At 64.2% G+C, this 23,448-nt stretch overlaps 3 protein-coding genes across 3 annotated transcripts; 1 reads left to right on the top strand and 2 right to left on the bottom strand.

Moving 5' to 3' along the window:
* Positions 1-1,456: 1,456 nt before the first annotated feature.
* Positions 1,457-11,134, bottom strand: CHLRE_02g095129v5 (uncharacterized protein). Its single transcript, XM_043059591.1, has 13 exons — positions 10,667-11,134; positions 10,084-10,149; positions 9,636-9,782; positions 8,927-9,212; positions 6,668-8,514; positions 6,009-6,125; positions 5,659-5,754; positions 5,142-5,243; positions 4,761-4,892; positions 4,289-4,343; positions 3,926-4,023; positions 3,362-3,526; positions 1,457-2,884 (listed from the first exon to the last, which is right to left on the bottom strand). The coding sequence occupies exons 1-13, from the start codon at positions 10,832-10,834 to the stop codon at positions 2,678-2,680; spliced, it is 3,486 nt and encodes a 1,161-aa protein (XP_042927222.1). The 5' UTR covers positions 10,835-11,134; the 3' UTR covers positions 1,457-2,677.
* Positions 11,135-11,764: 630 nt separating this feature from the next.
* On the top strand, positions 11,765-16,493 carry CHLRE_02g095128v5 (uncharacterized protein). Its single transcript, XM_043059590.1, has 9 exons — positions 11,765-11,992; positions 12,148-12,964; positions 13,343-13,456; positions 13,701-13,805; positions 14,386-14,454; positions 14,645-14,713; positions 14,999-15,202; positions 15,504-15,610; positions 15,864-16,493. Exons 1-9 carry the CDS (start codon positions 11,865-11,867, stop codon positions 15,913-15,915), a joined length of 1,665 nt encoding a protein of 554 aa, XP_042927221.1. The 5' UTR covers positions 11,765-11,864; the 3' UTR covers positions 15,916-16,493.
* A 239-nt stretch (positions 16,494-16,732) lies between these two features.
* Positions 16,733-23,244, bottom strand: CHLRE_02g095127v5 (uncharacterized protein). Its single transcript, XM_043059589.1, has 13 exons — positions 22,420-23,244; positions 22,123-22,177; positions 21,726-21,829; positions 21,175-21,291; positions 20,538-20,620; positions 20,288-20,318; positions 20,057-20,125; positions 18,938-19,113; positions 18,574-18,644; positions 18,152-18,297; positions 17,658-17,711; positions 17,528-17,578; positions 16,733-17,341 (listed from the first exon to the last, which is right to left on the bottom strand). Exons 1-13 carry the CDS (start codon positions 23,038-23,040, stop codon positions 17,267-17,269), a joined length of 1,653 nt encoding a protein of 550 aa, XP_042927220.1. The 5' UTR covers positions 23,041-23,244; the 3' UTR covers positions 16,733-17,266.
* Positions 23,245-23,448: the final 204 nt, after the last annotated feature.

Genomic DNA, 23,448 nt, shown 5'->3' with positions numbered 1-23,448 from the left:
AGAGCGAGTCGCCTTCCAGTGGAGCCCTCGACAGGGCACAAACCGTGCCCCATCCGGTTGCTTCGTCCAGCCCACCACCCGGCCGCCGACCCCAGGGCCGTTTAGCCAACAGTTATACGCAGCCCAGCGGCGCGACGCGACGAATCTCCATATATAATCATAATCATATCTGCACGAACTAGACTCCGCCGACCATCGGCGGACACGCGTGCCCGCTTTGTCCCATCGTATGGATGGGACAGCCCGACAAGCGGGGGCACGCCGTACCCGGAGGGTGGGAAAGTTGCCGAGCGCAGGCATCTGGCGGGGTGGGTCTGGTCTGGCAGCTAAATTCCAGAGGCAACCTGACCCCCGCGCACGCGCATCTGAGGGTGCTGGGGTAGCCCTGCGCAGGCATCTTGGGGTGCCATGTCCACGCATCTCGACTGGCCGGGATGGTCTGCCCAGGCATCTTAGCTGCCGTGCCCAGGCATCTGGGATGGTCGAGGCGGTCCGCCCAGGCATCTTCGCTGCCGTGCCCCCTCAGCTTGACTGGCGTGGTTTCCCACCCCGGAAACGTAGCGTGCCGAGTTTGGATTGCGGGAATGTCAGTAAGCACAGTATGCCCAGTACCCACGTGGGTGCCGGTGCCGGTGCCAGTGTGTCACGGTGCCCATGGCAAGCACGCAGCTCAATCTGGCCTGTTTCCTAAAGAATACTCTACACGCAGAGATGCCAAGCGCGATGTATTCATTGTGACAACTAGATTGAGACTGTGGGTTCGGACATGGAAACACAGTCTGGGGCCGCTAAAGCTGGGTTTAAGCCGTGGAGCCTGCTGTGATCTAATTCATGGTATCTGCTATCTGGGTGAGAAGCTGTATTCCCAAGGAAAGCTGGCTGCGGCGCCGAGTTGGCTGTCACGCCCCGCGAACCAGTGGTTCGCAGAGAGCCTTTTGTTTCCCTGCTTGCCCAGTAGTTTTTAAACTTGCTACTGCTTTACATGTAGCCTTCTTGTGGCACCAAAAGCCCCAAAAGAAGGAACCCTTGAACATGAATGTCGCAACTTCAGCAGAGTTCTGCAGCTCGAAGTATCTATAAAGGTGTTGTAGTTGCTTTAATATCAGCACGCACTCAGTATAGGCCAGCATGGTCCAGGCCCTTGACTTCTCGGCTGAGCAGTGTGGCTGTGTATGCGTGCCGGAGTGCTGGCATACCCCTGGCACACTGCCCGTTACCCATTCCAGACCCTCTTGCGGCATTTTACCAAGCAACTAGGTGGCTACAATAGGCAGCTCAGATGTGCTAGCAGGGGCGCCGCGGCATCTGCAATGCCTCGCGCAGGCATCCGTGCTGATGGCGCGGGGTCGCGCAGGCATCTGCCATCCCTCGGCGCAGGCATCTGGACTGCCGCGGCGACCCGCTTCAGGCAGCTTCAAACCCCCGCGCACGCAGCAAAGTTTGGCTCGGCAGGGTACCCGGCTCACCCTTACAACCAGAGGCCACCGGCAACTTTTCGGATTTCCTACCCTCCTCCGTACCCACGCCGCGTATGCATCATTTACAGCGGGGATGACTTCGCAGCGGCTCACGCCGCTCGGAGCAGCCACCACAGATCCCCTCATGTACCGTAATCCGTAGCAGCCCCCTTCACCAACCACATGGACACAATATCGTATTGCGCAGTTTCCTGCCTACTATGCAGCGCACGTGCCCACTGCCCAACGCCTCGTACCGCCCAATCACAGCCTCGTCACCCCACCGCGCACCGCTCAATGAACATTATGGTACGGTCTACCGAGTCGTCCCAGTGCCTTGTCTCTTACCTCCAGCATCATCGACCCACCTTTGCTTCAAGGTCCTGCGGCCTGCTCCTCAGGAGCTTGCGTATGTGCCCCCGCGCAGGCATTCACGCCACACCAGCTGCAAACGCCAGCCCTCATGCGGCACGTCATTCTCTTATCCAGTCCGGCTACGTCTGCCCACACAAGCGATTGCGGCACAGCCCGAGCCGCCCTGCCACTGGACACGCCCCACGAACGACATCGCTGTATCTAGGATCTAGGACGTCCGGTGCACTGCTACTAGCGCCACTTAAATCTCGGAGTTCGCGGGGCCACAAGCGGGCAAATCGTCACACAATCAGTCATCTGATGCAGCCTACCAATGCATAACCCTACGACGCATAAGAAAGAATCTCATAGCTTTCACCACACAAGATCACAAGTACACCATCAGCCGCCGCAGTTTATCCTGCAATGCTGCACCTTAAGGTCACTGACTCTGTTACTGGCGTTTGGTTTATCATTTCGGCGCCCGCAAAAGCCCCGCACAGCATCTTGAACTCCAGCAAAACGTCGTGCATTACCTCAGTGCTCTGGACTGAACTGGGTCCCACATCGCCTAGGACTGCACCTGCAAACTCTCACGTCTTCACCCGCGGCCCATTCCCAGTCCTGCTTGCCCCAACACACACAACGACCCCCGCGCCCACAGCTAAGACGCGGATGAATCTTCGAGGACTCACGAACAGCGCGCCATTGCGAAACATGCTTGGCTCCATACATTCCCGTAACTGCCTGTCAGCCACGCACGTTACCGAGGCGTGGTGACATACTGCGTCTGGGCACCCCAGGTTGACACCCCAAACCGGCCACCCTTTTCATTTGCTGGAAAGCCAGTCCCGTAGCTGCGCGGCTCAAGAGCCGCCGCGCCCGGCCGCCGCTGCCGACGGGCCGTTTGCTGCTGCCGCGGCACTGCTCGCGCGGTGGTGGCCGCCACCGGCCGCCGACGAGCCGCCCTGCTGCGAGCTCTCCATCATTGACAGCTTCTGCAACAGCGCATCGAGCCGGTCCGCGATCTCGCTGAAGCTGGGCCGCGCGCGCGGCGTGCCGTGCCAGCAGGCCTACAGTGGCGGTGAGGGTTCTAGTTCAGTGGATGGGGGTGAGGGTTGCGTACTTGGGGGAAAAGAGGAGCGAGTGGTGGGTGCGGTTTTGCAGGGGGAGGGGCAGCAGGCAAGGTCCGTCACACCGCCGGCGTTACAGTACCCTTGCACGTAGGAGCACCCCCCCCCCCAGAGGAGGAGCCAGCAGCCTGCCGCTGGCGAAACAACGGTATGGAATGCGTCGCGTGTGCCCGCTGTACCTCTGGACGTCGGCACTTCACTTCATATTTGATACACACCATCCCATGGATGGCTACCCCCCACGGCATGCGTGCCGGAGACGGCGGGCATCATGGTGGGGTATGCGGGACCCTGGCACGCTGGCACTCTGGCCGGGTGGCCCTACCCTGCTCTCCTCAAGTCTCCCTCACACACCCTACACCCACCAAGACCCCCCCCCTCCGCCCCCCGACACGCACACCCTGTTCCCGCCCCTACCTGCATGAGCGACGCCCAGTCCGGGTCGCAGTCCGCCGGCACGCCCGGCCGCAGGGTTCCCGTCATGACGCCGGCGAATATGTCCGCCAGCGAGATGTTGTTGTAGGGCTGCTCACCAAGGCACCAGATCTCCCACAGCACGATGCCGAAGGAAAACACGTCCACCTGCGGTGGAGATAGAGAGAGAGCGAGAGAGTGCATGTGTTTAGGAAAAGAAACAATAGGGCAAGGGCTGAAATGTATGTGGCGGTCCACGCTTCCGCAGGGTTGCAAGCTCGGGGCTACGGGCTGGCGTGACGCGGTGTGTGCAACATGTTTGCTTGCCAATAAAAGGGAGACGGGTCCCCGGCATTTGGGAAAGGGCACTGGGTGCCTGCCTGCTGCGAGTTACGCGCCCCCGCACATAGCAGGGCAGCTCGCGGCACCGGGGCCAGCACCCACATTCACCTCCCGAGTTATCTGAACAGGACAAACACAACACCGCTAACTTCCCCACACAGCTAGCCCCAAGCATACTGTAGCTAGAATAGCTTCCCGCATGCATCCCTAGCTCCCCGCACACACCTTTTCGTTCACGCGGTCGTCAGCCAGCTCGGTGTCGGGCCCACCGGCCTGCTGCTCCTTGCGCGCCTTCTCACGAACACCAGGGAACAGCTCGGGAGCTGCGGATGGGGTTTGGGGGGTTGACAATCATGTATAAATAAGGAAGAAGCGCAGTTGTAGCAAGGGAGATTGCAGAGGCAAGGAGAGGAAATACGCTAGGGTGTGGGCCTGCGGGGGACGTATCCACCCTGCCCAGGAAGATCCGGAGACGGAGACGGTGGCGCCGAAAGGTGGGGAGCATGGGCACGCGCGCCCCTGTGTGTATACTCATTCACAGAATCGCAATGAAGGGCGGACCCTTGGGGCGGTTCGGGTCGCACTCACCCATCCACGGCAGTGTGCCGCGCATGTTGCCGCTTACGAAGCTGTCCTTCTTCTTCTGCGGGGTGGAAAGCAAGACGGGGGGTGGGTGGGGTACATTCGTGATCAATTCGAGAAATGGTAGATCGTAGGGGTGGCGGCGGACCGACAAGGTGGCGGCGAGGGAAGCAACGTGCGCCTGCGAGTGCACATGCTCGGACTGCTAGTTGATTCTCTCGCCTCCGTCAGCTCCCTCTCAGGCGCCCTTAGCCCCGTCACCCTCGCTCCGCCCTCCCCATTCTTCAGCAACACAAAAACAATGCGCACACACGCCAATGTGCCTTCCCGGCAGACAAACACACGCTTGCGCCCGCACCCCGCCGCTGCTGGCCCCGCCTGCTCCCCTGCCTCCTTCCCGCCTCCCGTCCCCCACCTCCTGCCCAGCCTCCTCCCCCGCCTCCTCCCTCCCCCGCCTCCTCCCTCCCCGCCTCCTCACCTTGGACAGCCCCAGGTCGCCGATCTTGACGGTGGGCCTGCTGGGGTCGCGCAGGTCGCACAGGAGGTTGTCGCACTTGAGGTCGAAGTGCACCACGAACTGGCCGTGCAGGTACTCCATGCCGCGAGCAGCCTGCGGGGGGTTGCAAGGATTGGTACAGAGAAGTGTAGCGAAGTAGCGGGGTGGGGGCGGGGCAGCGGGGCCGCGGGGCAGTGAGGCAGTGAGGCAGCGGGGCGTGAGTGCAAAGCAGCGGCCGGGCCGGGGCCAGGGAGCAGGCACGGCCTTGAGGAGGGCAGCCATGTAACATGGCCGTCTTCACCCAACCCAACCACAAAACACAGACACAGACACAGACACAGACACACATACACACACACCTACCTGCAGCGCGATGGCCACCCTCAGCCTGCGGCTGATGTCTGCGCCCTGCTTGCGCAGCCGCGTCAGGCCGCTCTTCAGGCTGCCCATGCGCAGGAACTCCACCTGGGCAGGGGGGGGGGAGGGGCGGGGGGTTGCGAGGTCAGGGCAGCGGGGAGCGGCCGCGCAGGGGGTTGCATTCATGATTAATTAAGAAGAAGCGAGGTTGAAGCCAGGTACTTGCACCGGATTGAGAGCCGAAACCTGAGAGCCCGGGGCTTGGCGCGATGGCAGACTCCGTGTGCGGGCACTGGTCACCAGACCCTGTCACCCGCCGGTGCCCGGTCGCCCCTATTCGCCATTGTGAGCAGCTCCACATCGGCCCCCCCAACCCCCGACACGTGTTTCACGGACGCCCAATCCTCTAGCATGCCAGCCCGCTCCCCCCCTGGTCCCACACGTGCCCTGGCGGCCCCACAGGTGCCCTGGCGGCCCCACACGTGCCCTGGCCCCACACGTGCCCTGGCGGCCCCACACGCACCACTGTGGCGTAGGAGCCGGGCGCTGTGATGATGCCGTAGAAGGCGATGATGCAGGGGTGGCGAAGCGAGGCCAGGCGCTCCGCCTCGGAGAACACCTGGTGGTGCGGGGTTTGCAAGGTTGTAAAACATTGGGAACAGGACACAAGCAGGGGGATCAGGATACATGATGGCGGGGGCCGGGGCGAGGGCCGACGTGGCAGGTGCAGGCACGGTCACGTGCTTGTGGGATGGACGGATGGCGCTGTGGGGTGCAGCACATTGCACGCGGACAGAACCAGCTGAGCACCTAACGTGCGGCCTTCCTCACGCCACTCCCTCTCCCAGTGTTTACGACTCCCCCACGCCCCACCTCGCTAGGCGGCGTGTCCGTGGCTCCCGAGTTGAGCAGCTCCTTGAGTGCCACCTCCACGCCACGCCACCGGGCCAGCCACACGCTGCCGAAGCAGCCGCGGCCCAGCTCCCGCACCTGCGCCGCAGCAGCACGAGCAGAGCGAGCAGGGAAGTAACCATCCGTGAAGGGCAGAGCGGTGCGGCGGCGTGCAGTGAAGGGCCCAAGGAGCAGGGGCCCGGGATCGCCAATGCGACCCCGTGGCAGGACACACGGTATCACAAGGCGCGAGACGGGCCACGCGGCAAGATAGGCCCGCTGTGTGGCACGGCGCGCCCTGCCTCCCGTCCCTTCACGTTTTGCCGCTACAGTACCCGCGCCCGCACGCTTCCGTGCACTCCGCCTCCCCATCGCCGCCTCGCAGCGCAACACATCCCTGCCAGTCGTCGTGCCGAGAGTACCCGGTCCCCGTCCCCGTCCCGTCCCCAACGACTGCCGCTGTGCCTGACGCACCCCGCCATGGCAATGGAACCAACTCCCCACCCACCCCATATACCGTATCGCTTTCGTCTGTCGCATCTGCCTGCGCTGCGCTACTTTGGTTACTTTGGTTAAGTTTGGACCAGTATTTACAACCCCACCCCCACACCAAGGCACTGCGCACGCAGCCATGCACGCACCTTGACAATGTCGTCTGCGGGTATGCGCTGCAGGTTGGCAGGGATGTGGACGTCGTGGATGGGGTCGGCAGGCCGCCAGCCGCCGTCGCTGTCCCACATGCCGTGGTCTAGCTGGCTGCCCACCGCGATGCGCATGCCGCCGCCGCCGCCCGCCCCGCCGCCGCCGCCGAGGTTAAGGCCAAGATTGAGACCCAGCCGTTTGGCGATGGGGACCGGCGCGGGTGCGGGCGCGGGTTGGGCGGCTGCGGCGGCTTGGGCGGCTGCGGCTGCGGGGGGTGCTGGCGCAGGCGCTGTGGGTGTGGGGTGTGTGGGAGCCGGAGCCGGAGCCGGAGCCGGCGCGGGCTGTGGTGCTTGCGCGGCGGCCACCGCAGCGGCCGCTGCAGCTGGTGGCGGAACCGACGTCGCGGCGGCGGCTGCAGCCGCGGCGGCTGCGGCGGCCGCGGCGGCGGCGGCGACGGAGGACACGCCGCCCGTCGTTGCTGGCGGTGCTTGTGTGGTTGAAGGGCCCGTGTGGTTGTGGTTCAGGATCGAGGCAATGTGCGGCTGCGGCGCGCTGCTTGTCGGCGGCGGCCGCTCCCGCTCCCTCGCCTTCTCCCTTTCCCGCTCTCTTTCCCGCTCCCTTTCCCGGTCGCCGCGTTCGCGTTCCCGCTCGCGATCCAGCGGTCCCAGATTGCTATGGTTGGCGTTGGTGTGATGCTGGTTGCCGCTGTGCGCGGAGCTTTCCCTGGAGGCGTGCCCGCCGCCGCCGGTGGCGCCCACGATCACGTGTGCAGAGCGCGGCGAGGGCAGGTGCGCCGCGGCGACGGCGGCGGAAGAGGAGGAGGGCGCGATGGACACGCCGCGCCGCAGCAGCGGCGGCGACGGAAGGCTGCAGGGCCCCGGCCCGCGGCCCTCGCCGACCGCCGCGGCCGCCATCCCAGCCGCCGTGTGCGGCCCCTGCCCCGCTCCCGCCAACAAGCTCGTGCCTGTCCCCGGCAGCCCTGTCCCCGGCTCCACTAGGCCGGTCCCCGAGGCCCTGCGCGGCTGCGGCGACTCGCCACCCCCGGCGGGCGGCGAGCGCTGCCCCTCCGCGCCCGGCCCCGACACGCGCTGCTGCGGCGTGGACTCATTGCTGGGCGGCCCCGAAGAGCGCTGCTGCGGCGTCGACTCCGCACTCGGCGGCGCCGACCACCGCTGTTGCTGCTGCTGCTGCTGTTGTTGCTGCTGTTGTTGCTGCTGCTGTTGCTGCTGCTGCTGCTGCTGTTGCTGCTGTTGGTACTGCTGTTGTTGCTGTTGGTACTGCTGTTGTTGCTGTTGTTGTTGCTGTTGCTGCTGCTGCTGCTGCTGCTGCTGCTCCATGCCTTGACCCGACATCCTCCGAGAGCCTCTAGTCGCCACGGCCCCAATGTCGAGCATGCCGCCACGCGACGGCGGCCGGTCCATCGCCCCCCGGCTATTGGGGCCCATCTCCGCCCAACCGCCCGCGCCGCCGCCGCCACCGCCGCCTGCGCCCGCCCCCGAAGGCGACGGCAGAGCCAATGCCGGCGGCGGGCTGCCGTCCAGAGCCGCGCCCGCCAGTGCCGCCGTGACGGCTGCTACTGCCGACGTGGCGCCGGAGGCCAGACCCGAGGAGGCTGTAGCAACCATGTGCGCGGCGGCGCTGCTGACGCTGGAGGATGCCGTCAGGCGCGTGTTGGGCGCGGAGGCGGCGGTGGGCGTGGTGGCCGCGTATTGGGAGGTGGGGGGCGAGTGGTGCTGCCCGAGGCTGGGGTTGGTGGGGTCGTAGTGGCGGTGCAGACCCGAGTGCAGAAGCACCCCGCGCCCGGTAGGCATGCCGCCGCCGCCGCCACCACCGCCGCTGTCGTGACCTGGGAGGGATAGCCGTTCATGGGGAACGGGGTGGTTAAGTGGGGGGTAGCCATTCATGGAGAACGGAGTGATGGGGGGAGGGCGCGGGGCGCGGCGTCCCATGCAACACGGGTTAGGTACAAGAAGCATGCGACGTGGAACGGGCATGCGTGCTTGTGGCGTGATTTGGCTGTGCGCCGATGCGGCGATGCCCTTAGGCTGAATGCACGCCTGTGCCCCGAAAGGCGCTGTCGTGCCCTGAAGTCCCCCCACGCGGCAATCCCTGGGCCGCAGTTCCGCACCGCAAGCGCCTAAGGGCCACCTCGTTCAAACCCCACCTCGCCCGCAACCCCTCGCCCGCGACCACACCTCAACCCGCACCGCTTCCAAGCGCCCCCACCCGGCCCCTCCGCACCCGCGCCCATCACCCACCAGAAGGCGACGTCACAAACGTCAGGTCGCTCCCCGGCCCCGCCCCGCCTCCTCCCCCCGCTCCCGCCGCCGCCGCGGCGGCGGCCGCCGCCGCCGCCATGCCCGCCGCGCCGCCGGACGTAACGCCCATTACGGCGCTGTCCACTGACTTGATGCTGCTGGCGGCGGAGGAGCCGGCGGCGCCGCCCGCCAGCCTGCGGCCGCTGGCGGATCGCAGCGAATCGCGGAGGCGCTCTTTGAAGGTGAGCGACACGTTCAGCGCCGCCTCCAGCTCCGTGTTGAGGCGCTGCGTGGGGAAGGAGGGAAGGGAGGATTGAGGAAGGAGGTGGAGGGGGCGAGGGAGGGAGTGGAGGGGTGAGGATGGAGGGAGGAGGGAAGGGGGGCGTGAGGGTGTGCTGCAATCAGGATGGGCGATGACGGACCAGGCGTGCCGCCGCGTGGTAGGTTGGGCCGGGGCCGCTCAGCGGATTGGGGGACCAAGAACCGGCTGGCTTGCTTTCTTCTGCCGACGCCTCGTGACATGTTGACGGGCCCCATGCTTGTATTCAGTCTACGCGCGCCCCGAGCCTGAGCCGCAGCCCGCAGCCATGCAGCGCCGCACCCAACGTCGTGCATGGACGGCTGGGCTAGCCCCGCCTTTGCCGCCTTGGGAGTGGTGAAGCCAACCCCCTCTCCTCCCCTCCCACCCGCTCCCCTTCCCTAGCCGCACCTTGACATACGTGTCGTCCAGAGGGCCGCTGGGCCGGTCCTCATCGCAGGTGGGCAGCGTGGAGGGCCGGAAGTCCGACCCCAGCAGAGCGTCGATCTCGCTCACCGTCTTCCAGGCCTTCACCAAGGAGTCCTCGCGCGTGGCCAACTGCGTTGGTGTGGTGTGGAGGCGGAGAGGGGGTGGTGGTGGTGAGGAGGGAGATGGAGGTGCGAGAGGTGGGGTTGGAGGCGGAAAGGGGTGCAATTGTGCATAGGGTTGCGCGGCGTTGGGTGCAGCCGTCCTTGCAACTGGCCGGCCCAGGCCCCCACCCCAGGAACCTGCCTCCCAAAACCCAATACCCACGTAACCACGCCCCTATACACCCCATCCCGTCCTTTCTTGGCGAGCTGAATCTCCGTGATCAAGTCCCACAAAGTCCCCGACTGCGCGCGGCGCCCAAGCGACCCACATCGGAGGTGGACGACTGCTCCGATAGAGTGTTGGTCCGCTTGTTGTTGAAGAACTGGAAGCGGCTCTGCAAAGCAAAGAGCAGATTTGGAACCTTGATTACATGAACAGGCAGCGCGGACGAGGGAGCACCGGGAATGCGGCGACGGGTGTGTGAGAGCAGGGCGGACGTGGTGTGGGGCGCAGGTGTCCGTGCCCCGAGCAACACCCCACGAAGCTTGCCAAGCTGTTTGAAGGCCCGACGCGCCACGCCACGCGCAGACCGCATGGCATGCCCCCACGTGCGCTCTTTGCATAGCCATAGCGCTAGTCCTGGCCGACGGTGAGGGGCGCTATGCCCCACTGGCGGTGGCAAGGCCTGGGTACGCGAGAGCGCCCTCGACGGCTCGGGACTGCTGCAACCCCGCTCGTTCGGGGCTGTTACCCACGCAACCACCATGTGGCTCAGAAGCCGCTCACCGCAGACCCTTTTTCAGAGCTACCCAGGGCCGATGGGCAAGCTCGCGCGGGCTTCCCCATGAGTACACACCCAGCAACTGCCCCTGGCGCCCTAGAACTCATGAGAAGCTGCGAATGTAACTTACATTATAAGTTGCCGACGACGTCGCCGAGTCCCGTTCGTTTGAAGCTCTAGCTCCGCCCACGATTTTGTCGAGCTCGCCTGCGAACTGTCGTAGTCCATCGGGTGCTAGCCCCAGGCCTCCGCTCAGGCTGGGGAAAGCCTCTGAGAACTGAGCTCCAGCCCTCGCCATTGCAATCTTTTGCTCGACTGCTCCTCCTGAGCTGTTGAGCTGAGATACGTTTTAGTTCATAATTGCTCCGTCAGGTGAGCCGATGACCGGCGCCGCTTGCGCAGGGTGTGCTTCTGCGTAGTGCCCCGAGGGGCTGGACCGCGCTTGAGTGCCCAAACAAAGGTAGGGCTATATAGACGACTATATTCTGGCAGCAGATGGATCGGAGAGTCTTTCAGAAAGACTGCAAGGAGCAGCGAAATCCCAGGGTGACAACTCTGAGTGACTGAGCCAGTGTGTATTATTAAGCCCGCAAATACGAGCTAGGTAGTTTCTAATGCTCGACACAGAGGTACTGCTGCCGCTTCAGCATGACACAGCTGAGCGGAGGGGCACCATTGAGCTGTGTGTTTTTCCCCACTGGCCACGACTTTTCTCCCGGCGTGTGTCGGCACGTAATCCCCGTAATTCCTTTAAGGAGCGGCGGAGGCCTCTGAAGACCAAAGAGCCTCCATTGGGCAACGTGAAGAGGACTGTAAATCTGATGGCCATGTGATGTTACAGCCGTGAATTTTCTATACTTTGATCATGCGGGTCTCGCTCCGTACGATACAATGTACATCGAGCTGACCAACATAAGATGGGAGGGTTCCCGGATCACCGTGAATGGTGCTTCGACGGGTCCGTTCGATGAGCAAAGCCAGGCAAAGCCGTGTCAACGCGTGCAGCACCGCACGCTCCAACCAAGCCCACGCCTGCTCAGCTGACCTGCGCATCGCATGATCCTAGGGATTATTGAGCCTCACAGCTCGCGTATGAACACAAGCGACATGGTGACGCCCCGTTCGTTCCCGCCTCCAGTGCTCGCCTCCCCATGCATCCTCCAGTGTCCCTAAACCTGTCCCGACACCATTCTTTGCATATCATTTTGTGTTAACCCCCAAGCAATCAAATACAATACAATGCGCTGAAAGAATCTAAAATCAGAAGCGCGTACAGGTTTTTGCTGCACGACGTCGCGTTGGCAAGATCTCATACTGCAACAATACGAATGCAATCATTCAGTCTCCATACCTGTTATCGACAATGCCTAGCGAGGACGGCTCGGCAGACGTCGCGGACGGGGCACGGCCTCCTGAGCAGAGGAAGCAGCGCTCGGCCATATATCTTTGATGACAGGTAAACTAAGATAGGATGTTGATTTGGGTGAGGCAACTGCCCCTCGGTCGAGGAATGCAAGCGTGCAAATGTCGCAGGCGGCAGCAAGTTTTGCGCAGCTGTATGTTATTTCTTTGAGTGAATAACTCGACCTTCCTGTCCGTCTGCGCGCGCAGCCTGCCGGGCCCCGGCCCCTCCTCCCTCGCGGCCGCGGTCGCTGCCCCGAGCGCCACGAGCAACAGCGGCAGCGGCGCGGGGCCGAGCGCTAGCGGGCGCGGCAGCGGAGGATCCCGGCGGGTGAACTCGCATGGACAGCAACAGCAACGAAAGCGGGCGGCGTCAGCGGCGTCAGGACTGGAGGACGACGAGGGCGGGGACGCGCAGCCGCCTGCTTCTGCATCCATTCTTGATTTGGCTGCAAGCGCACCCTCGCCGGGCTCTGACTCCGACTCTGAGCCGTTCAGCCCATCCATACAAAGCGCAGGGCGCCGCTCCGGTGCCAATGGCGCGCGCAAGGAAGGCGCACGGTCCCAGCAACTACAGCAGCAGCAGCAGCAGCAGCAGCAGCGGCCGCAGCAACAACCGCAGCGACCGGGCGCGGACGCGAGCAGTTCCTCGTCCTCTGCACCAACGGGCGCTCGGCGGTTCCGTAGCGCATCGGCCCCTGGCGCTGAGTCAGCGCCCGCATCCACCTCGACCCCCACGCACTTAAGAGGCAAGGCCGCTGCAACCGCCGCCGCTGGCGCCGCTGGCGCCGCCGGCGCCGCTGGCGCCCTCCGCAACAGCAACAGCAGCAGGGGCGTTGCAAGGCAGGAGCAGCAGCAAGTTGATGCAAGGGAGGCGGAGGAGGAGGACGACGAGGCCGGCGCGCCGCCGCCGCGCTTCCTGCGACTGCCTGACGGGCGGCAGGTGGTGCCGCTGCGGCCCGACACGGCGGCGGCGGCGGCGGCGGGCGCGCTGTCGCGGGCACTGGGCATAGAGGGCAAGGCTGTGGTGAGTCGGGGGGTTGTAGATACCAGCCCAAACTAAACCGAACCCAATGCAATAGGGGGTGGGGACAGCCTGGAGGAGTTTTAGAGAGCAAGGGGCACAACGTCGAAAGGCGTTGGCCGGGTTGGCGGGTGCAGCGGTCGGACCAGCGCAGGCGCAGTTAGTTGCTTCTACGCGCTCCCTCCTGCGCTCCCTCCTGCGCTGCCTCCGGCGTGGTCTCGCTGCACTTGCGTGATGCCTCACTGCGAAGCGCGTCCCAGCCAACATACCAGGCTGCCTGCGTTGTACACCGGTATGCCTGTACACCTGCACACCCACGTGCCACCTGCCGTACGCGCCGCCTGTGCACCTGTGTCCATCCATGTGCCCCGCACCCGCCAGGTCCGCTTCGACGGCGCCGCGGGCGGGCTCAAGGGACTGCGTGTGCTGACGCTGGCGCACGCCTTCATGGGCGCCTTCGGCCGCGGCCTGTCCTTCGTGGTGGACGTGCGCCAGGTGCGTGCGTGGGGACAACTCCGCATACAAAGCATCGTCGATAACTAGGACCCAAAGTCAAGGTCAGAGTGTGCTGGGGTTGGTGCGCTGGGGTGGGCGCGGTGAGTGGTTGGGTTGGTGGGTGGGTTCTCCGTACGTTACCTTCACGGGTCTGCCCTGCCATGTAAATGCTGCGCTCCCCTCCATGCTTTGCCGGGTGCTCTACCATTCCTCACGCAACCTCCCCTCTCCCGGATCCCTACAGGCGCTGCCCTCTGCTGCCGAGCGGCCCCAGGCCGGCGACGTGTCGTTCGGCTTCCGAGCCACTGCCCGCTCGCGGCCGCTGGAGGCGCACGAAGGCCAGCTGCCGGTGAGTGGCTGGTGGGGCTGGGCGGAAGGCTGGCGGCTTATGCGGGCGGCTGGCTTTCCAAGGGTGGGGGTTGGGTGGCGAAGGAGCGAGTGGGGCCGAGTCAGGCTGTGCAAAGAGATGGGGTTGGGGGCGGAGCACATCTGCACACGCGCGTACCGATCCCCGTGCGGATCCCGACTTGTGCGCTTGCTTGGCGCCAAGGTGTAGGGGCGTGGGGACTGGGCAGGTCGCCCGCTTTGGCGTATGTCCTCCGTAACCGCCCCCCGCCCCTGTATGTTGGGCGAAGACTCTCTCATCTCTGACTATTTGGACCTATTTCGCTGGGCTCGGGTATGCCCCCCCCCCCCGGCAGTTCCATGTTTCATGTAAACCGTTCGCTACCCCGCTAACCGAACGGCTACCCGCCCCCCTCAGGTGTCCTGTGCCGCAAGCCTGTCATCCTGTCTCCTCCTGTCTGGTCTCCTGCTCTTCCCGCTTACCTTCCCTCCCTACCCCCCTCTGCCTGCTATGCGTCCTCTACCGCCCCCTTATACTGCCGCCATTATACTGCCGCCCACATTTTACTGCCGCCCCCGCTCAGACCGCGCTGCGCGAGGCTCGCTTCATGTTGGACCTGTCCATCAACGTGCGCCAGGCCTGGGACTGCAAGGTGAGGCGTGCGGAGGGGTGGCAGTGGCGTCGTCGTGGGGTCGATAGGTGGGGGGACGGGGCGTAGGGGTCGGTGATGCAAGGTGAGGCATGCGGCGGGGTAACAGTGCGGTGGTGGCTCCCCTCGCTGTCCAGCTCGCTCCGCGCCCAGTTCCACACTTCCACACCCACCCACACACTCCCACCCACAGGGGGACATTGACGAGGAGCAGGCCTACGACCTGGCTGACACCTTCTATGCGGCTCTGGCGGCGCAGCAGGTAGCTAGCTAGCTAGGCGTTTGAGTGCAGCTGCTGGGGGAGTGTGCGAGGGCTTTGTGGGAAGCGTGTGCGAGCTTTTGAGGGTAGCGTGTGCGGGGGCGTTGGCCGTTGTCACGGTCTCGCATGTGCATGCACCGAGGTGCAACGTGGCTGCTTCACGCCACGTCAAGGACGACGGCGTTGGTGCCATGGACCTGACACGTTGCCATTCACTCGCACTCGCACTCGCACTCGCACTCGCACTCGCACTCGCACTCGCACTCGCACTCGCACTCGCACTCGCAGGCGGATGAGGACGCGGAGGCCGCAGCCGCCGAGGCCGCGGGCGGCGCCCGGGCGCGGCAGGCGCGCCAGCGGCAGCAGCAGGCTGCGGGCGGCGGCGACCTGCCGCCGCCGGGCGTGTTCGTGACTGCGGACCTGGCGCAGGGGCTCACCACCTTCACAGCGCTGGGGCTGTTGCAGAAGCGGCTGCGGGAGGAGGGCCAGAACGTGAGTGTCGCTAGCAGTGGTGGGGCGCGTAGGGACGGGTCGGGATGGGCCTGACGGGTCGGGATGGGTTGGGAGGGGTCAGGACGACGGCGTGCAGGGGCTGGTTGTGAGTGCTGGAGCTGTTGCTATGGCTGCTGCTGGACCTACGAGGGCGATCGCACAAGACGCCCAAGCAAGGAACGGCTGGGGACGCGACTGTTCTGCGCCCAGCCACCCACCATTGCCTACTATACAAAGGGAACTGCTATCATCCAGCTTTTGCTAACTACCCAATGCACGCGCTTACACATTATTGTTGCAGGTGGTGGTGGAGTCGACCATGTATCGAGCCTCTTCCTCCGCGCCCCGCCTGGACGGACGTGACGGCTGGATCTTTGCGCTGCGCCTGGGCCGGCCGGGGCCCTACATGTGAGTGACCGGCTGCGAACTAGGCAGCTAGCTAGCTGTGTCGCGGGTACCGGCGTGCTGGGCTGACCGCATGGATGGCTGCGGGGTGTTCGGCGGAAGTTGTGTGCTGGCGGGGCGATGCATGCGCATCACCTCGCGTGCTCGTTCCTGCCTGCTGCATGCCAGCCCCTCACCACCCAGCTAGCTACTTCTCGATGATATATGATCACCGGATTGTGTGGCGCCCCTTCACCCTTCCCCCTTCCCGGCACAGGTCCGGGCCTCGTGGGGTTGGCCAGCAGACGCCGCCTGGGGGGAGGGAGTAGTGCGTGCAAGCAAGAGGCAGGCGGGAGCAGCTTCGGCACAGGACAAGTGTAGATGTGTGGCTTTGTAAGGACGTGGCCAGGGGTGGTGGGCTGTGCATGTGTACGGTAACAGGGCATGCGATCCGCTTGGATGCTGTGGGCTTTGGGCTCTGCCCGCATCTGGACGCGTGGCATAGAGCGAGGTTGGACAGTGTGGAAGTGGGTCAGTGCCCTCATCAGAATCTGCGGCTGTGGGGGCGTGTGTACGTGTCCCTCACTCCTGAAGCTGTACAGCACACACAACGGCTGCGAGGTGCGGTGGGGATGTGCGGGGGAAGACGGGGAGAGAGCGCGGGCACGTGGTTGCAGATGGGACCCAGACGTGTGGTTGGCCAGGGCTACGCCGGCTAGCTAGCTAGCTGCACGCAAGGCGCGGTACGGTAGAGTGCAGGGCGGAGCGAGCTTGCTCAGAGGTATGGGCACGGGCGTTGGGCTTCCGGCTGCAGCAGCAGCGGATACGCATGCCCAAAAAAATGCTACTTGCTTACATTAGTGCCGCAACTCGCGTCAGCAAGTCCCTCTTGTAACCAAAGAAATTCAGTACCTTAAGTCCATACGTACAAATGCCCACGCCGTATGGACATATGGATGGATTATGTCGGTGCTACGTGCCCTTACTTGGCAGGTAGATCCGCAATGGGTACTTGATGGGGTCTGCGGGAGCAGCGGCTTCAGGAGCACGGGTGGCCCGGGGAATGCAGGCGGCCCACTGGGTAGGGGCGGAGCTGTGGAGGGGAGAGACTAAGGGAAGGTGCGGAGCAGGTGAAGGGGCGGCACTGAGGGGACTCTGCGTTGCATTTGCATCACAATCACACTAGCTTACATTTCTCTGAGCTACACACAGCTGCTTGGCTCCTGCTCAATTTGTGTACATATGCGGCTCCTGCTTACCTCGCACCAACAAGGGCACCGGTTAGCTCCGCTCCTCGCTCGGTCCTACCTTGCCCCCAGCTACACATGTGTCGGATGGCGCGCGCTACGCAACCACATACCGGATGTGCATTGCCGGCGGATCCATCCGCCCTTCCCCTGATGATGATGGGACTCATTTGTTGGGCTCGGGCATATTGATACCTCCGTCCCGGACGATCGACACTGCCAGCACCCGCCTTAACGCCACCACCATCAATACGCGACAGTCCCGACCGCACGTCATCTGTATGTGTTTCCACTCCATCACCCATACGCATGCGCCTGTACGTGCTCGCTGAGTTATTGCGGACACCCGCGCTGCTGCCCGCCCGCCACGTACGTGACGAGCGCGGCCGCAAACATGTCGCACGCACACGGTGTCCCGCCGACCTGCGCTATCTCACACGGCCCAGGCTCCGCCGCGCTCCCAGACGTAGATGTCGCTTGTGGGCGGGTTGGGCGCGCCCTCCCACACCTGCATGCGTGCGTGACCGGGAGGCGTCGGGGGAGAAGGGAAAGGTTGACGACGCGTGTTTGTTGGGAAATGTATCCAGAGAATGAAGTGCTACTGCCGCTGCCCACCGCTGCTACCGCTTCCGCTACCCGCCATTGAGCTACTGCTGCATGTGGCGACCCTTGCTACTGCTGCTGCCGCACTCACCGCATCCAAGTCCAGCATGTCCGCATCGTCCAGCTTCAGCGCACACGCCACCTGCGGCCGCAGCGGTACAACGCGCAGTGTGACAGGGTGCGTCCACAAAACCCCCACCACCACGCCCACACACACGCACCTGCATGTCTCGGATGTGGAGGGCGTTGCGTGCGCCCACCACCGCCGCCGCCACCTGCAGCAGCAGCGAGCGTGAGCAGCACCAGGCGGGAGCAGCAGCAGCAAAAGCAGAAGCAGAAGAAGCAGAAGCAGCACATGCGGGAGCAGGAGCAGCAGCAACAGGCGGGAGCAGGTCAGAAGACTAGAGCAGCACGGTCGAGATAGGGCGCTAAGCTACGTTCATATGGACACGCACTGCCCTCAGCAAGCTCTTGAAGCCCGGCAACCCACACCCATCCATACCCACACCCGTGCCACTCGTACACAGGCACCCGTACACACATGTGTCCTTACTTGCGCTGATGTTTCCTTGTGCTCTTCAACACACGTGTCATACGCACACGCACACACATATGCCACACCGGTACACACACACACACACACACACACACACACACACACACACACACACACACACACACACACACACACACACACACGCGCCCTCGCACCCACCTGCGGCTGCTGCAGCACCCAGGCCAGCGCCACCGCGCTGCTGGACACGCCGCCGTGCCGCTCGCCCACCGCCCGCGTGGCGCCCAGCACCTCCTGCATGAACGCCCAGCTGCCGCCGCCCGCAACCGCCGCACCGCCTGCCAGGCCTGACGCGGGGGACGTGTGTTAAAGAGCACAAGGAAAACGTTGCGCAAAGACAGTGTATGCGATGCGGGGGACGTGTGTGTGTGCAGGCAGGCAGGCAGGCAGGGAGGGAGAGAGGGAAGGTGGGGGCCAAGGAGGGACCACAGCGGCGGCGCCGCACCCACGCCCCGCCCACTCTCCCCCGCCTCCACGCTTCTGCGTCCAACACTCCAACCCACGCACAACACGCGTACGCCCACAACCAACACGCCCACGCCCCCCTCTCATACATGACGCACCTCCCGGCGGCGTGCCGACCTGGTGCAGCAGTGTGCCGTACTTCTGTTTGCTGGCCGTGTCCAGTCGCACCCTGAGGGAGTGAGTGAGTGAGTGAGTGAGTTTGTGTGTGTGTGAGAGTTTGTGTGTGTGTGTGTGAGGTTGTGTGTGTGTGTGTGTGTGTGCATTTGATTGTAGCAGAAGTGAAGAGCGAGCAGAAGTAAAAGGAGGGAAGAACAAGCGAGAGCGAGCAAGCGTGCACTGCATGCAGGCCGGGAGGGCATGAGCGTGCGTATGGGTTCGTGGCCATGGAATGAGGAGGTGGGTGAACCGTGACCCGCCTGCTGCCACACGTCGATACGCGGCCCATCAATCTGCCGTACTCACTTGCCCGCCGCCACGCCGTAGTACTTGTCCGCGATCAGCCCGCCCGCCAGTGTGCCGTACGCGATCAGCTGTACGCCGTACGCCTGCGCCGCCTGCTGCATGTACAGCGCTGGCCGCCGGTCAATGAGCGAGTACTGCACCTGGTTGCTCACCACCCCCACGCGCGCGTCCATAGCCTGTGGGTGTATGTTTTGGTGTGTGGTTGTGTGTGTGATTTTGTGTGTGTGATTTTGTGTGTGTCTGTGTGTGTGGTGTCGCGTTGAGGGGCACCAGGGAAAGGGTCGGCACGTGTGTCTGTGTGTGAGGTTGCTTGTGCTTGAAGCAGGGGATCCAGGCTGGATTGGGTACTGGGCACCTGGGCAAGGGGTGGCGGTGGTGAGCGGCTCGGCGTGGGACCACCAGAGCACACGCCGCCAAAGGAGCGCCCATAAGGTCTACGTCATAGAAGTAGGATACTGCTCGGACCTAAACCACCCGGACAAACGGGCAGAGAAACTGCAACAACATGAGGACCTCGTTGCCGCTCTCCGCGACGCAGGCTGGGACGTGATGTACAGCCCAGACACTGTAGTTAGCCTTGGCCATACCGGCACGGTCACACCCCACCTTCATGCCCTCCTCAAAACACTAGGATGCCCCACGCAGTCCGCACACCACACATGCCGTAAACTAGTTCAGCACGCCGTCCACACCACAACCGCCATCACAGCCCTCCGCCGCGAAATCTACAGCCACAAATGGCCCGGGAGACCACCATAAAACCGTATGACCCGCTGTGGGAAAGGGGCCAGGCCCAGTACGCCTAGGCGCACTGGCAACCTCCCCTCTCTCACTTGGGGGACAGGGGCTCAGCGGCGGAGACCATCTATGCGGTGGTCTCTCATGCCCTCACGCCCCTACCTCCGCAGAACACGCCCTGTCATGCAGGGAGTCCCTATTCTTCTTATTATTATTCTTGGGACCACCAGAGGGCGGGGGGACGCCGGCGGTGGGGATGAGCGGGGATGAGTTTGGGAGCGTGTCCGTGCCGCACGCTGTGGGGTCATGGTTGAGGGCGGCTGTGTGGGATCTAAAGCAGTGTAGTATCAACATCATAAGTACCCAAGCACGCACACGCACCTTGGCCAGCGACGGCACATCGAAGTTGCACAGCCCAATGTGACCGATCATGCCTTGCTCCCGCAGCTCCTGCAGGTGCGGGGGTTGGGATTGTTTGCGTGACGCATCGCGTCAGTAGCGGAAATAATTACCGCCGCATACGCGCACAGCATAGACGCAAAGCCGCATGAGCAAAAGTAGCAGCACGCACAGCAGTAGCAGCGGCAGTAGCACTCATCATGCGCTACGCACCGCCAGCCACTTCAGCACGTCCAGCCACTTCCTGTGACGAGTAGCAACAGACATACCAGCACCGTGTGTGTCAACATTCATTACTAGTTCGGCACTCCTCAGCGCCCGCTGAGCCCCTCCCCTTGTCTTCCTGCCCCATTCCCCATTTGCATCTTCTCACTCGCCCACATCTTCATGCGCCCTTCCCTCATCCCCGTCCCATCCCCGTCCCACCCCCGACCCACCCCCAACCCCAAACCCACCCACCCACCTGTACCGGGCTGTGTCGGCCCACTGCAGCTGCACCAGGTCCACCCGCTGGCGGCCCGTGCGCACCAGGCAGCTGCGGACGGCCTGGGGGGTGGGGGTTGTAGATACCAGCCCAAATTAATCCGAACCCAATGCGATTGGGGCGAGGAAGAGAGCGTGGCCTAGGGGGATGATGGTGGTGGTAGTGATGGGAGGAGGAAGCGCCGGGGTGGGTTGGAGGCACGCAGCACCCAGCACAAACGCCACCACCACCGAAGACGGCCACCGCATCAGCAGAAACAGCGCGGCGCGGCTGTCCCCTACCTACGAATGCTTCTCCTGGTTTGCTTCTTACGGTACTCTTAGTTCTCATGGGATCATGCAAACAAACCTGCCCAACCAACCCGCCTAGCCCACCTTCCTTCCCCGGCCAGCCGCGGCGGTCGACCCCGCGCCGTGCCAGCAGACAGCACCACCGCACACGCTCTCACGTGCTCCACCCACCCCTCCTGCCCCCCACCCACCCAAACACGGACTCCACCTACCCGTACTGCCCCATCCACACACACACACACACACACACACACACACACACACACACACACACACACACACAGACAAACACACACACACACACACGCACGCGCGCCCCCACTCACGTACTCCACCAGTGTGCGGCTGACGCCCGCCATCTGCTCCTCATTGATATACGACAGCTTGGTGGCGATGGTGGTGGCGGGCGAGTTCCAGGGGTGCAGCCGCAGGTACTGCCCGATCTGTGTGCGCGTGTGTGCAGATGTACGGCGTGTGTTGAAGAGCACACGGGAAAGTAAGCGCAAAGACTGTGCACGCGACACAGCAACGCGACTGACTGGTGTGTATGTATGACGTGGGTGTGCGGCGTGTAAGGCACAAGAAGGGGCAAACATCCGCGCGCCTGTGCAAGCGATGCGATGCGGTGTGGCGCCCACGACCCCAGAGCGCAGCGGAGGGGCAGTTAGCGGAGCCACTCGCCGCCACCGGCCACCCGCCGCGCATGCCTAGATAGCCCTTCACTCCACAGCAGCACAATCGCCCACCCGTTCCTCCCGAAACACACACACACACACACACATACACACCCTGGCATACACTGTCTTATCGCTATGTTTTCCTTGTGCTCTTTAAAACACACACACACACACATACACGCCCACACAATTCCACCTACCAGCGCCTCCGCCGGGCCGTAGTTGTCGGCTGTGTCCAGGCTGGTGATGCCGGCGCGCGCAAAGGCCGCCAGGTCCGATACAGCCTCGCCGCCGCGCGTGCGGTCTGCGAGGTGGTGCGGCGCGCAGCAGTGCTGTGTGCTTGGCGTGCCCTGGGTTTTGAGGCCCTGCCTTGCCTTGCCTAGGCTGCCCGGCCCCGTGCTCCGCGCCCCGCGCCCTGCCACCCTAACCCAAGCCCACCGGCCCGCTAGCCCCAGCCCAGCAGCCACCCAGCCCACCGGCTCCCCCAGCCCATGGCCCCGCCCTGCTACTCCCTGCCATGCCATGCCGTGGCGGGCTCCGCAGGAAGCTAGGGGCCCCGCGCGCCCGCCCCCGAACCCCGCCCGCCCGCCCGCCGACCTGTGTACGAGTCGCCGGTGTGTCGGCCGCTCAACTGCCACGTGCCGCGTATGACCTGCGGACACGGGGCAGCGGTACGGTGTATACGGCACATGTACGGTACATGTACATACAGCAAACCCCACAGCCCAACGCTGTCCAACCGTCGCTGGTCCGTGCGCAGGCCGGGCTTAGCCTTCCTCCCAAGCCGCAACCCTCCGCACGCACCACCGCATGCACCACCCCTCGAGGCCGTGGCATTGGCATGTCCGCATGCGGCACCCATGCACGTGTCCGCCCCGGGGGTCAGCGCCGCACCTTGCTGACCCGCAGCCCCGGAGCCAGCGCAACGGTCGGCACCGCCGCCACCGCCCGCCGCTCCCGCCGTGGCTTGGGCGGCGGCTGGTCGTCCTCGCCCGCCGCCGCCCCCGCCGCCAGCGCGGCGTCTCGCTCCAACTGCCCTGCCGGCGACGTCGCCTGAGCCCCGAACCGCCTGCCACTGCCGCCCTCGTCGGCTCGGGAGGGGGCCACGGGCAGAAGCGGAAGCGCCGCCGCGGCGGCGGCGGCGCCGAGGGAGAGCGCCACTGCCCTCCGGCTGGAACTGCCTGGGGGGCAGCTGGGGGGCACCCTAACAGGCGGTGGCGGTGGCGGTGCCTGAGCCTCTCCGGATGTTGTTGCACTGGCACTGGCAGCAGTGGGAGGTACTACATCTAGTGAGCTGGTGCGGGCGTTGCTGGCAGCGCTAGGACTAGAGACTGGGTTCAGCCGGTCGGCGGAGGCTCGGGCCGTGCACCGAGCCAACCGCACGCCGCTGTCGGGGCCAGCGAGGACAACACCCCGCAGCTGGCATGGCGGGCCCGCATAACGCGAGTGCGTGGCACTTGTAGTGCGTCTATATGAATGGCAGCTATTAGCACGGACGTGGGCTGAGACGGCCATGCCGATTCTTCGTGCTGCTGAGCCCACGTAAAAGGGTATCGACGTTTTCTACGTCTGCATGATGCTATCAATATAAAGTTACAGTGCCGCAATTGGGTGCGCGACGTTTCCAGCCGCCTAAACTTTTTAAGCCCAGAGCAGAAGCCCCAAAGCCAGATAGCTTGCAGTCTAATGTGCTTTGCATCGCTGCGATGCCATATATTTACCTGACATGCATTTGTGCACTGGATCCAGGCTGGATTCGACTGCTGCGACCCCGGCTGCGGCACGCCCGATGCCCTCGGCCCTCCCCCTTCCCAATGGCAGGCATTGCGCCACTGCGTCCCTGCATCAGTTCAGGCAAACAGCAGTCAAATCATGACCTACTTGACATGATGCTAGCTGTCTGGTTTGGCACCACGCTGGCCA

This window comes from Chlamydomonas reinhardtii, chromosome 2 (assembly GCF_000002595.2).
Source record: "Chlamydomonas reinhardtii strain CC-503 cw92 mt+ chromosome 2, whole genome shotgun sequence".
Taxonomy (NCBI): domain Eukaryota; kingdom Viridiplantae; phylum Chlorophyta; class Chlorophyceae; order Chlamydomonadales; family Chlamydomonadaceae; genus Chlamydomonas; species Chlamydomonas reinhardtii.
Note: the sequence above shows the minus strand (reverse complement) of the source record. Positions and strands in the feature narration are given on the sequence as shown.